The 12,090-nt window shown below is 68.5% G+C and overlaps 1 protein-coding gene across 2 annotated transcripts; it reads right to left on the reverse strand.

Annotated features, from left to right (window-relative positions):
* Positions 1-14: 14 nt before the first annotated feature.
* On the reverse strand, positions 15-11,950 carry LLGL1 (LLGL scribble cell polarity complex component 1). Of its 2 annotated transcripts, none has more exons than XM_050317259.1 (23): positions 11,804-11,950; positions 9,076-9,173; positions 6,968-7,049; positions 6,772-6,887; positions 6,197-6,355; positions 5,956-6,118; positions 5,733-5,868; positions 5,587-5,641; positions 5,349-5,506; positions 5,044-5,261; positions 4,869-4,936; positions 4,424-4,577; positions 3,930-4,034; positions 3,429-3,721; positions 3,196-3,349; positions 2,964-3,117; positions 2,587-2,870; positions 2,108-2,372; positions 1,908-2,022; positions 1,709-1,803; positions 1,475-1,598; positions 1,313-1,392; positions 15-1,115 (listed from the first exon to the last, which is right to left on the reverse strand). In XM_050317259.1, exons 1-22 carry the CDS (start codon positions 11,882-11,884, stop codon positions 1,314-1,316), a joined length of 3,156 nt encoding a protein of 1,051 aa, XP_050173216.1. In that variant the 5' UTR covers positions 11,885-11,950; the 3' UTR covers positions 15-1,115; position 1,313. The 2 variants fall into 2 exon arrangements, with proteins under 2 accessions (XP_050173216.1, XP_050173215.1); XM_050317258.1 differs by having other exon boundaries at positions 6,757-6,887.
* Positions 11,951-12,090: the final 140 nt, after the last annotated feature.

Here is a 12,090-nt window from a genome sequence, read left to right on the forward strand (position 1 = left end):
AAAAAAAAAAAAAAACCAAAACAAAAAAAAAAAAAGAAACCAAGGATGAGGTGTGAGGGGGGTTCTACCAGGGACGCTACAGCCCCGGCCTCAGCCGGCAGCGACAGAGCCCGACCCCCCCAGCCACACACGTACCGCAAGAGAGCCCGTGGGGGGGCCACGACGGCCCTGGATCCCCAAAAAGACAGGGGCAGGGGCCAGGCTGAGCCCTATGGGGACAGCCACCATGGGCCAGGGGACAGAGCCGGCATCACCACAGCCCCCTGGGAGGGCAAGGCCGGGCTCAGAGCCCAGGGGGGATTTGGCACAGTGAGACCCCCAGGGTGGGGCAGCCCAGCCTGGGGCAGGAGGGGGCTGGGGCAGCCCCATCTGCCCCCCCAGCACCAACACGGACCAGGAGCAGGAGCCGGTGTGTATTCCCACAGCGTGATCCCATCCCAAATCCACCCATGGCAGGAATTAGTGTCAGAAAGGAGCAGCAGGCACGGAGCCCAACCTGGAGAATAGCCCTTGGAGAAGCCACTAAGAGAAAAAGGCCACCTGTGACCCCCCCACTGTGCCCCTCCCCGGGCTGCTCAAGGCCTCTGGTGCCTGCCTGGGAACCAGGGGGTCCCCGCTGGGCTCCCCTGGGAATGGGACAGTCCCTGCATGGCAGCCGGAGCTGGCAGGGGATGGGGCTGTAAACTGCAGGGAGCCGGGCATGTAAACACAGACCAGGGTATGGGGGGGGCCGTGCCCAGGGGCTCCTGGCCCTCCACCTCCCCGAGGGACCAAAACCGGCGGACAAGGGGGGATCCCACGAGCCCCAGCCCTCCCCACGGAGCCGGGGAAGCAGCAGCATCCCCCAGGAAGGGGGCTCTGGAGCAGGGGACAGTGACACTCGACCGTGTATAAAAAAGAAAAATATCTTCCCCGGGAAGAGTTTGTGCCCCACAGGCCCAGCTTGAGGGTCCGGGGCCGGCGGCCGGGCAGGGAGGTGCGTGGGGAAGGTGCCGGAGCCAGATGTTAGAGAAGAGGCGAGTCTACGTTACAGGGGGAGGGGGCGCGGGGGGTCCAGTCGAGTCGCGCGTCCCGGGAATCCGAGCACTGAGATGGGTCAGGGAGGCCGGCGGTGCCTGCAGGGGACACGGCCCCTGAGAAGGGGACTGGGAGAGCCAGGACACGCATCCCCCCCTGCTCCCCTTCCTCCACCAGCCCCAGGGGACCACAGCACATTCCCACTCCTCCCAGGAGGGATGTGGATGCCAGGGCGTGGCGTTGGGTTCCCAGGACCAAACCCCACTCCCACCCCAGGGACCAGCCCCTCACAGACCTCACTTGATGAGGATCCCCGTGGGCCGGGCCTCGTCCTCGCTGGCGTTCCTCAGGTTCCGCTCTGCTTCCTCCGAGGACCTGGGGCAGAGCAGGGTCAGGGGCAGCTGAGGGCACCACCACAGCCCCTTGGCACCAGTTAGCCCATTCCCAGCCCACTCACGGCAGGAAATCCTTCACTTCCTCCACAGTGATGTCCCCAGTGGTGTCCAGGGGGTTCTCCAGGCTGCTGTTGGGGGAGTCAATGGGGCCAGGAGAGAAGGCAGCCAAGTGCTCCTCAGGGGACCCTGGAGAGCGATGGGGACAGGGAGGATTGGAGGCAGCCAGGCCATGGAGCCAGCCCCAGGGCAGAGCCCACGGGACACGGTGTCTGTGCCGGGACAGGGGGATCACTCACGGTCGCTGTCGGAGGGGGAGTGCTGGCCCTCGGGGCTGCACGGGACGTGGGTGCCGTTCGCCTGTGGCAGCTTTGGCGTCGCCATCAAGCTGTTGCTGGAAGGAAAGGGACAAGTTATGTCCAGAGCCAGTGCCAGTGGGGTGGGTGCACAGGGCTGCTGCTGCAGCAAAGCCCCCGTGGCCCCTGGGCCATGTCCCACCTGAGGCAGGAGGTGTCCTGGAGCCGGGCGACCTCCAGCCGGCACAGCGGCTCCGTCACGTTCCTGGCGCTCAGCGAGAAGCGCTCGAACTCGGACGGCGAGATTAGGTAGAAACCTACAGAGGGGACAGAAGGGAGCTTCAGGGGCTTGCAGCAAAGGACAACATCCCATCGACGTGGGATGTCACGTGGCGCCCTCACCTTGGCCGTGCTTGGTGAAGACACAGGAGGCGATGCCGCTGATGTCCTCCTTGCGGATGCAGCTGTAGTGGACCTGGGGCCGCAGGCTGGGCACGGTGAAGATGTGGATGTCCCCCAGGTTGGTGAGACAGGCCAGGCAGTTCTCCAGCCGCTCCTCGGAGCCGGCGCTGGCCAGGCTCACCAGGGCCACCTTCCGCACCCGGCAGCCCTCGTGCGCCGTCAGCTTGAACTTGGTCTTGGCACTCACTTTGGGCAGCGTGAAGACCTGGGAGGGGAAGAGGAGCCAGGTGTCAGAGGGCAACAGGAACCTGCAGGGTTTTGGTGGTGCCCTTAGCAAAGGGCAGCACCTTCCCCTTGGATCCACCACCCTGGGGACAGGCATAGGAGAGCTCCCAGACCTGGCTGGTTCTGCACAATGGGGACATAGGACGTGTTGTGTCCCATCCCTTCCACAGCAGGACATTGAACCCCGTGCTCACCTTAAACTGCTCCTCTGAAGAGATGAGCATGGAGTGGCTGCCCTGCATGTCGGGGGCCTTGGCGAGGTCCCGAGACACCTCGTAGGGCTCAGGCAGGGGGTTCCCCCGCCCATCCAGCACTGCGATGGCCACCACTGGCGCCCGGTGCATCAGCTGGATCTCCTTCCCCAGCACCGCCTCCACCGCCCGCTCCGAGAACTTCTCCTGCGACGGCACCTCCAGGGCGTAGGCGAACACCGACCCCGAGTTGGTCCCTGCCCACATCGTGGGGCCGTGGTGGGCGGCTGCAGCGGTGGGAGCAGTGTCAGAGCCCCCTCGGCATGGCACCAGCCAGAGCCAGCTCAGGGGCTTTCCCCGGCCAGGCAGGGGGGTCTCACCGTCGCGGAGGAAGGTGTCGGCGAAGTAGAGGCACCGCACGACCCCCGAGAGCGAGTCATCAGCCGAGCGGGGCTCGATCCGCCGCTGCACCGGCGTCATCTCCACCTCGGGGGGCCCCGCCTGCTCCGCCAGCTGCGCGTTGGCCTCCTGCACCTGGGGAGGGGGACACGGGGTCAGTCCCTGCCCGGCGGGCACAGGGAGCCGCAGCGGTGGCCCCCGCTCCCTGCCCACCTTGCTGGAGGGGCTGCTGGCGTTGAGCCTCTTCTTGCCGGACACGCGGCTCTTGCGGATGCGGCGGAAGGACTGGCGCAGGGACTTCTTGAGGGACTTCACGCGGGACAGGGGCCCCTCCATGGCCAGCGAGTCGTTGGGGTGCAGGGTACACCTGCAGGCACCGATGACGCTCAGCACCCAGACCCCGCCACGTCGCTCTGGGGTGTCCCCAGCACCAAGAGCCCCCATACCTGGCCAGCACGGGGTTGCGCCGGTAATAGTCGAAGAGCCCGAAGCCGTGGCTGGTGCCGAAGGCCACGAGGTTCCACTCGGAGTGGAGGGTGACAGCGGTGACGGCGGCGGGGGGGACGCACTGCACCAGCACACTGGGCTGGAAGCCAGGGGCGAAGTGCAGGGGGCCGTTCCGGGGGGCCAGCCGGTCGTGCCCCTTCCAGGTGAAGCCCTCGCGGTCCTGCAGCAGGTCCACCGTGGCCACGCTGACCGCGTGCTCCGACTTCTCATCGCTCAGCTCCATCACCAGCACCTGCAGGGACAAGCATGGAGAGCGGGGCACATGCTGGGCCCTCCAGCCAGCCACCTTGCAGCATGCCAGGGGCTAAACCCCATGGGTAGGAGCCCTTCAGGGACAGCCATGGTGGTCTGTGGGTTCTGCAGCCCCCCCATGCTGTGGGTCCCCAAGTGGGGAGCCGAGAGGTGCCCAGCCAGCCCCTGCTCTGTTCTCTCTGCCCTACCTGCCCTGCTGTGCCTGCCACCACCATCTTGGCCGAGTACTTGCAGAGCGCGATCTTCTGCACACCCAGGCGTGGGTCATCGCTGTAGGGATCAAAGCAGCCCACCTGGGGGGGGACGACACAGGTGAAGGGGGGCTGGGACCCTTCACACAGCTGTGGGGTGGGCCCCCCGCTGCACCCCCACATCCTCCCAGCAGCTGTGGCACATGGCATCACGCCCAGGGAAGGTCTGTCCCCACGCACCCCCGACTCTCCCCCTCCACCAGGGCACACCCGCGGGACGGGGCACACGGAACAAACGTCCCTTGTGTCCCCACGGTGCGTCACACGGCAGCTGTGCCCTGAGCCGGGGGACACGTCCCCGGGGCGCAGCCGGGATGGCTCCGGCAGGTGCACCCCCCGTGCCCGCCTCTGGGCTTGCCCCCCTCTGTGCTGGCAGAGCCAGGGGAGTGCCAGGGTCCATGGCAGTGCCCCCCCTGCCCTGGGGACCTCACCTTGCGGAACGGCGGCCACTCCTCCTCGCCCGCCTGGTTGAGGCTGTCGTTGTGCTCACAGTCTGTCTGGAAGATGCTGGCAGTGCCCAGCTTGTAGAGGGGCTTCAGGGAGACCCCTGAGGCATCCCAGAACCGCACCGTGCCGTCCTCGTGCCTGCGCGGGGGGGCCCTGTCAGCACGGGGCCCCGACATCTGCCCGGCTAACAAGAGCCGCCTGTGTGCTGGCAGCCACCGTGCCAGAGGGGGGGACAAGGGAGGACAGCGCAGAGGGTGGCACACTCGTGCCCAGCCATCAAGCTGAATGAGGAAAGGCAGCCCACCCAGCAAGTGGCTGGGCCTCACCACCACCCCATCCCAATTCCCCACCCCAGGAAGGGGTGAGGATGTGTGTCCCCCTCACAGTTTGGAGTTCCCAGGCCCCCCCTCCCACTGCCAGGCCACTCACCCAGTGAGGAGAAGCCCCCTCTGCGTGGGCTCCTGGGCCAGGTTCTTCCCCCCATCAATGGGCCAAGCCTGGAGGGAGAGAAGGAGAGGGGATGGAGGGAAGGAGGGAGGATGGAGCCCGCCAGCCCAGCCCTGGGGGCTCGGGGGTCTCCCTCCCCACCACCCCGGCCACTGACCGCAGAGGATTGCCGGGGGCTCTGCTGCTCGCCAACACTGACGATCCTCTCCCAGAGCTTGAGGGGCACGTTGGAGACATGACAGGAGCAGGTGATGGCAGAGGAGTGGAGGGGTGCCAGGTATGGGGCAGGGATGGTTGGCCAGCCTGGTGTCTGGAGGTCGATGGCCACCAGCTCCTCCTCCACCAGCACCACGAGGGCTCGGGGGTTCTCAAAGCCTGGGGAGAGGGGAGACGGTTGCAAGGAGAGATCCCCACACACCACCACCACCACCTGCTTCCCAGGGTGGTCCCAGCTGCACGTACCTCCCTCGGGCACCTCCGCAGCCTGCACGGTGAAGAAGTCGATGACGCGGGAGGTGAAGTCGAGCGTGGCCAGGCTCTGGCCCTGCAGCACGCTCACACAGTGCCGGTCACCGTAGCTGGCCCGTGGCATTCCCCCGCTGAAGATGACGAAGGGGTTCCTGCGTGGGAGGAAGCAGCTTCCATCAGACCCTGGACCCCCCTCGTGGCCCCTGTGCCCACCTCCAGCCCACCCACGTACCCCGACTCGCAGGTGCGCCAGAGGATTTTGCTGATGGCTTTGCAAGGGAACGGACCTGAAAGGAAGACACCGACCCTGCGGTTGTGGCACGGGGCTGGGGGGATCAGCTCCCAGCCCCAGAGGCCCCCCAGAGCCCCATCCCATACCGTAGGGGATGGTGGACATGACGGGCTGCTGTGTCCTCTGGCCGGTGCCGCTCACCGCCCACACCATGTACCCGCCGTCGCTGTGGGAGCTGACGATGCTCTTCCCGCTCTGCTCCCAGGCCAGGCTCTCCAGCTGCTGTGGGGGCACACGGGGGGTTCAGCATCCAGATGGGGACACACACACATGGCCACAGCCCTGCCAGACCCCCGCCAGCCCCGGTACCTGGTTCCCCAGGAAGAGGTGCTGGACAACACGCATGCTCTGCTCCCAGAGGACCACCAGCCCCCGGCTGTACCCGATGAGGATCCGGCCGCCGTCGCGCGGGTGCTCCTGGATGGATTCCACTGGCCCCAGCGCCTTCCCGCAGCGGTATTCATCGGGGACACTGCGGGAGGACACACACGGGGGGTCAGGGGGGACTAGGGGTGGTGGGGAGTGGACACGGGCCCTGCAGGGCTCTCACCTCTGCAGGATCTCATCCGGGAAGAGGGTCTCGTCCTCCAGCAGCGTCAGGGTGGGCAGGGTGAGGAAGTACACGGCACCGCCCTCGGTGCCCAGGCAGACCACCGGGCTGGCAGACATCGGCAGGACCACCGTCACCCGCGTGATGCCGGGGGAGCAGCTGGAGGGGGGGTTGAGGGGCTGTGTCAGCACCATGTCGGGTCTGGGGGGGCAGCGGAGAGCCCCCGAACCTCTCCTGCCCCATCCCTGCATCCCCACTGCCCTGGGCCCAGGAGGATGGGGACAGGGACAGCTTTAGTGCTGGCAGCAATGAGAGCCATTAATCACCCCAGGGCCCTGCCAGCACCTATAAAAACCCAGAGCTGCGCTGCATCCCCCCAGCACCCCTGTCGGGATCGGAGGAGGATCTCAGTGGAGAAAACACCACCACTGAGGGGACCTTGGCCACCGTCCCGCCGGAGCAGGGCGGCTGCTCCCACGCGCCGTTCCCAGCCGGCAGCGGTATCCCTTTGGCCGCAGCCCCACGGGGGAGCGGCTGGGACCCCTCCCTCAGGCAAGTACTTAGTGCTGCCGGACCCTGGGCGTCCTGGGAGGCCGAAGCTGCGGGTCTCTTCCAGGTGGGAGCAGCCTTCCTTCTGGCAGACCTCCCAGAGGTGCAGCGTGTTGTCATCCAGCAGCGAGAGGAGCCAGCCCTGAGGATGGGGGGATAATAGTGGGGTGTGTGGGGGCCCAGGGGATTGCTGCCAGGCCCCCCCCCAGGACACCCACGTACCTGGCCAGGCAGGAAGTGCAGCTGGGTGACAGTGGCCATCTCCTTGTGCAGTCCTGTCAGCTCCACACCCGGTGCACCGTATCTGGGAGGGCCGTCAAAGAAACAACGAGAGTAGAGCCCCCCAGCCCCCAGTGAACCCCAGGACCCCCCGAATTCCCTCAGATCACGGTTCTGTCAGCAAGTGCCAGTTTAGCCTCCTGTCCCGGGAGAGCCAGGGCAGAGCATCCCTGGTTGTGCCACATGTCAGAGCTGGCCACTGTCCCCAGCTGGGATCCACCAAGCTCCTCTGACTGGGACACTCCAGGCCAGGCTGGGATCCACCAAGCACTTTCAACTCCAACCGGGATGCCCCAGGTCAGGCTGCGGCCGACACATGGCCGGGGTGGGTGTGTGAGAGGCGCCGGGAGCCCCGGCACGCACCGGCAGCGGGGTGGGGTTCGGCATGCGCCGGCACAGCCTCACTCACCCAACTGGTCCCGGCTCCTTCAGCGACGCTGCTCGGCAGGAACCGGGGCAGGACCCGCGCAGTGGCTCCAGCACCGCATGGAGCACCCCGGCCTGGCATCCCCCACACCCCCGGACCCAGCCAGCTGCTCCCCCCAGCCCGGTGTCAGCAGTGCAGCCACATCTGAGCACGTCACGTGCCAGAGGTCTTCACTCCCAGCTGCCTCCTGGTGCCCTCAGCACAGGGAACCAGCCCGTCGGCTCTGCCCAGCCGGACAGGCAGGAGCTGTCTGGCAGCGCCGGGCACGGCTGAGCTGGCAGAGCCAGGCGGGAGCTGTGGAGTTTTGGGGAGAGCAGACAATGGGGTGTGCGAGGTGGAGCACGCAGGGGGCTCTGGGTGCTATGCAGAGGGGGGATACCACCATTCTCACTCATCCCGGGGTCTTTCCCCACCAAAACTGGTGCCGCAAGCTGAGAGCCCGTGGTGCAAGTAGCTCAAGAACACCAGTGTATGGGACAGGGGGCCAAGCCCAGGGACCCCCAGCTGCCCCAGGAGACCCCCCAGGCGCTGGCATGCCCTTGATGCTGGACTGCCTCTGCAGCCAGATCCACCCAGCCTGGCCAGGGAGCACCCATGGGTGCCCCCACTAACCAGTAATGCCAGTCAGGCCAGCTCTGGCTGCCGCCTCACCCGGGCCGGCTTCCCCAGCACCACCAACCTCCAGAAGCATCTTTGTGGCGGCAGCAGGAGAGGGGCTGGCTGGGCATGGGGTGCAGGACCACACTAGTGGGTGCCACCCCAAAACCACCCCCACAGAGGATGCTCAGGGTGCCGCAGCCCCCGCAAGGCATCCCCGTGAGGCTGGGGGGGCTCAGGCGGGACCAGCAGCCCCGGGCGGGCGGGCGAGCGGGGCGGCCGGCGACGTCGCGGCCGGGCTGGCACCCGGGCGGCCCCGGCAGAACAAAACACGCCATCTTTGTGCTCGGGAGGCTGCGAGCCGCCGGCCTGGGGGAGGGGGAGCGGCGCGGCCCCCGCACCCCGACCCCGACCCCGCTGCGGGCGCAGCCGCCCCGCGCCCCCACCCCGCATTCCTGCGGCGCGGGGCCCCGAGCATGGGCTGCATCCAGCCCTGGCCGCCCGCCAGCAGCCCTCTGAAGTCTCCCTGCACGCTGCCGGCAACAAAAGCCCGGCCGGCGTCCCCTGCTTCGGCCCCCCACCCGGGACCGGGCTCAGCGCCCACCACAGCCCCTCACCCCGGCGCCGGGCCGGCCAGAGCTCCCGCTGCCCCTCTCCCGCCCCCCCCGAGGGCTGCGGGGACGAGGCCAGGATGCACGGGAGCCCCCCGGGATGCGGGGGTGACACCAGGAAGGACCCCCACTTGGGATGCCACCCAGGACGGCCAAGTGCCTTTGCCCCCACCACCCCTTCGAAGTTTTGGGTGAGGTGGGGGTTTCCTCCACCCTCCCCTTCCCCTCCCAGCCCAGCTGCAGCACAGCTGGACAGATGGATGGACGGATGGACGCCAGCGGAGCAGGAGCTGCCGGATGGGCCAGGAGCAGCACAGCCACGTCTCCAAGCATTCCCCAGGATGGAGAGAGCCAGAGGAGTCCAGGAGGGCTTGGGGAGGATCCTTACCTCCTGCTCACGGGAGGGAAAAGGATACAGCTTGACAGCTCCCGCCTTGGTGCCGATGGCCATCACGCGCAGCACAGGGTCATAGGCCAGGGCGCTGGGCTGGCTGGGGAAGCCGTGCTCCACTGTCTGCCAAGGGGACAGGCAGGTCAGAGGGGGACCCCCCACCACTGATTGCCACCCAGACACCCCTCATAGCCTCCTCTAACCCCCATGGCTCTGGTCCTGTGCCAGCCTGAGCATCACCCCTACAGTGGGGAATCACGAGGATGCTGTCTTGTCCCCATTGCCACCAAGGGAGGCCTTGGGGAGTGGGGACATCACTTCTCATCCCTTTTCCACTCAGCACCCCAAAACCCAACCCAAGAGCCACACTGAGGACCAGGGTAGGTCTGAGCTTGCTCAAGCTGCCCCACCACCCACCAGCACTTTGGGGATGGGACCCTCTGCTCTAAACCCCCTGCCCGAGGTAGGGACACCCCAGGAGGGGTGAGCGGGACCCCCACCGTGTCATCACCGGGGGTCCCCAATGCCGGGTGGCAGAACCAGGCGAGCGGGACCCGCCAGTGCCCGGGACGTCCCCGCTGGAGCCGCGTGCCGCCTGCGGGCACCTTCCCAAGGAAGTCCCGGCCGGTGATGGCGTGCCTGGGCTTGCCAGCTGGGGAGGGGCTGCCGCCTGGCAGCGGGGGGACGCGGGGGGCACCCACCGCCCCGGCCCCGAGGGGACTGCAGGGCTCCCGGGGGCAGCTCGGCTGAGCAGCCGCGGCGCGATCAGACGATACGGAGCCCGTCGGAGCCAGACTGGCCGGATCCTGACCTGCTCCCTTTGTCTGGGGCATCCCGAGAGGCGCAGCGGGGCGGCTTTTCACACCCGCCGGCGGCAGCCACCGTCACCCAGATCCTGCTCCCCTCCCAAGGGACACCTTCGGGAGCGGGACAACGTCCCCAGCCCGTCCAAGGCATCCCAGCCTATCCAAGTGGGTCCCCTCCCATCCAAGGAGTGAGGTAGTGGATGCTCGTGGGTGCTGATTCCTATGGCAGCCCCACACAGGGCCATTCTGAATCCCCCTGGGATGCATGCTGGGCTGGAGGAAGGAGTTGGGACAGCAGCAGCGCAGGGACGCCACAGTGATGCTTTAGGCCGGGGCCCAACGTGATGACAGCGGCATCCCTGTCTCCCCAAAAAGCACTGTCCCAGCTGTTCCCCAGCACTCCCATCCCGGACGGGGGCCCGGCTCAGCCCCCCGCCCGCAGCCCTCCCTCCCGCCCGCAGCGGGGCCGCATCCGGCAGGCTGTGCCGGCCGGCCAAGCCGCGCTCCCGGCCAAATTACAGCAAATCCCAGGCAGATCTGGAGCTCGGGAGGAAAAACAACCGTTAATGGGAGGCAGGTGGGCAGCCGGCGGCCCCAGCGCTGGGACGGCCGGAGCGGGGCTCCCACCGGCCCCCCCCGGGACATCCCACCGGCAAAGACCCCACAGGATGCCCCCCTTGGGCAGGATCCGGCTGTGGGAATGCACTCCCCAAAAACAGGGGGCTCCAGCTGGGCTGAGCCTTGCACCCCGGCCAGACTCCCTCCGGGGGGATCAGGGCTGTGCTGGGCAGGGGGTGTTGGTTCTGATTCCCCCCCAGCACACCCCAGCACCTCCCAGCTCGGCCCCACTGTGGGACAGCCCAGGGGTCCCTTCTGTGCACGGCCCCGTCCCCGTTGTGAGTTGGGCAAGTACCCAACGGCAGTGCCAGGATGTGCCAGAGGATGGACAGACACGGTTTGGGCTCCTCCAGGGGCCACTGCCTGTGGTCTCCTACCCCCGGGGCCAGCGCAGGAGGGTGGTCCCAACGCTGCGGGGCTCCCGGGATGGGGTGCAGGGAGTCCCAGGGCACCCGCCGGCACAGCCCGATGCCCTGAGGGAAGGGTCCCCCGCCCCAGGGCTCGCAGGGTCCCTCCAGCGTTGTTTGATGAGCTTGGGGGTGTCCCCCACCCCGAATGAGGGAGCCCAGTGGGAAACGTCCCCAGTGCCCAAACGCTGCGAGTCCGATGATCCCCGAGCCCCACAGACACAGTGTGGGGTGCAAGGGGATCAAGCCCCGGGGATTATCAGCCCTTCCTTCCGACACAGGAGGTCCAGCACCACCAATTATCCCACTCCTGCGGGGATTGGGGCGAGGGGCTGAGCCCCACACGGGGGGTGCAGCCAGGGATGCTCCAGGGCCAGACAGGTTGGGGGACCACGGGACACCCCGAAACGCCGGCGAGCGAGGCCTGAGGGAAGCGCCGGGACAGGGCGAGTGCGGGAAAGGGGACGCTCCGGGAAGGGGCTGGGAGGAGGGATGTCGCGCCGGGGCGAGGGTCGCATCCTGCCCCCGTGCACTCCGCGGGAGGAGCGCAGCTCCCCGGGGCGCATCCCGCACCCGGGGCTCCCGGTAGCCACCGCCGGGGATGCATCTTCCCGCACCCCTGATCCCGGGCGTCCCCCTTCCCGGCAGCCCCGTTTCCCGGTGGTGCCCCCTTCCCGGGAGTGCCGGGGGGTCCCGGTGCGCGGCTTCCCGGGGATTCACGGTGCTCCCGCGGGGGGGAAGGGGAGGCGGTGCCCCGCACGCCGCTCGCCTCGCCGCGGGCAGCATCCCGCGCCGTGGGGTCCCGCAGCCCCGCGCCCTCGGGGAGGGGGGGTGCCCGCACCCCGCACCCCGCCCGGTGCCTCCCGGTGGTCGCCGCCCCCCCGGGACCCTCCGCCGCGCCCCGCGCTCGCCCCGGACGCACCTTGCTGAAGGCGAAGAGGTCGTGGCGGAGGCGGTCGCGGTGCGGGTCGGCACCCTGCCGCCGGAACCGAAACTTCATCATGGTGGGGTCGGCGGCGGCGGTGGCGGCGCGGTACCGGGCGGGGCGGGCGCGGCCGGCGGTGGCGGGGCCGGTCCCGGTCCCGGGAGGCGGTGCCGGTGTCGCGGCCGGGCGGGGCGGGGCCGGCAGGGGGCGCGGGGCCGGTGCGGGGTCCCCGGTGCCGGTGCGGGGTCCCGGTGCGCGCGCCCGCCGAGCCCGGGCAGGCACCG

Source organism: Myiozetetes cayanensis, unplaced genomic scaffold (assembly GCF_022539395.1).
Source record: "Myiozetetes cayanensis isolate MyiCay16 unplaced genomic scaffold, myiCay2020 scf20-37, whole genome shotgun sequence".
Taxonomy (NCBI): domain Eukaryota; kingdom Metazoa; phylum Chordata; class Aves; order Passeriformes; family Tyrannidae; genus Myiozetetes; species Myiozetetes cayanensis.

Coding starts and splice junctions, on each gene's coding strand:
- LLGL1 (XM_050317258.1), bottom strand. CDS start 11,884: ATGATGAAGTTTCGGTTCCGGCGGCAGGGTGCCGACCCGCACCGCGAC. Junction 3,118..3,195: donor CCAGCAGCCCCTCCAGCAAG/GTGGGCAGGGAG, acceptor CCCCCTCCCCAG/GTGCAGGAGGCCAACGCGCA. Junction 1,393..1,474: donor GAAGTGAAGGATTTCCTGCC/GTGAGTGGGCTG, acceptor GCTCTGCCCCAG/GTCCTCGGAGGAAGCAGAGC.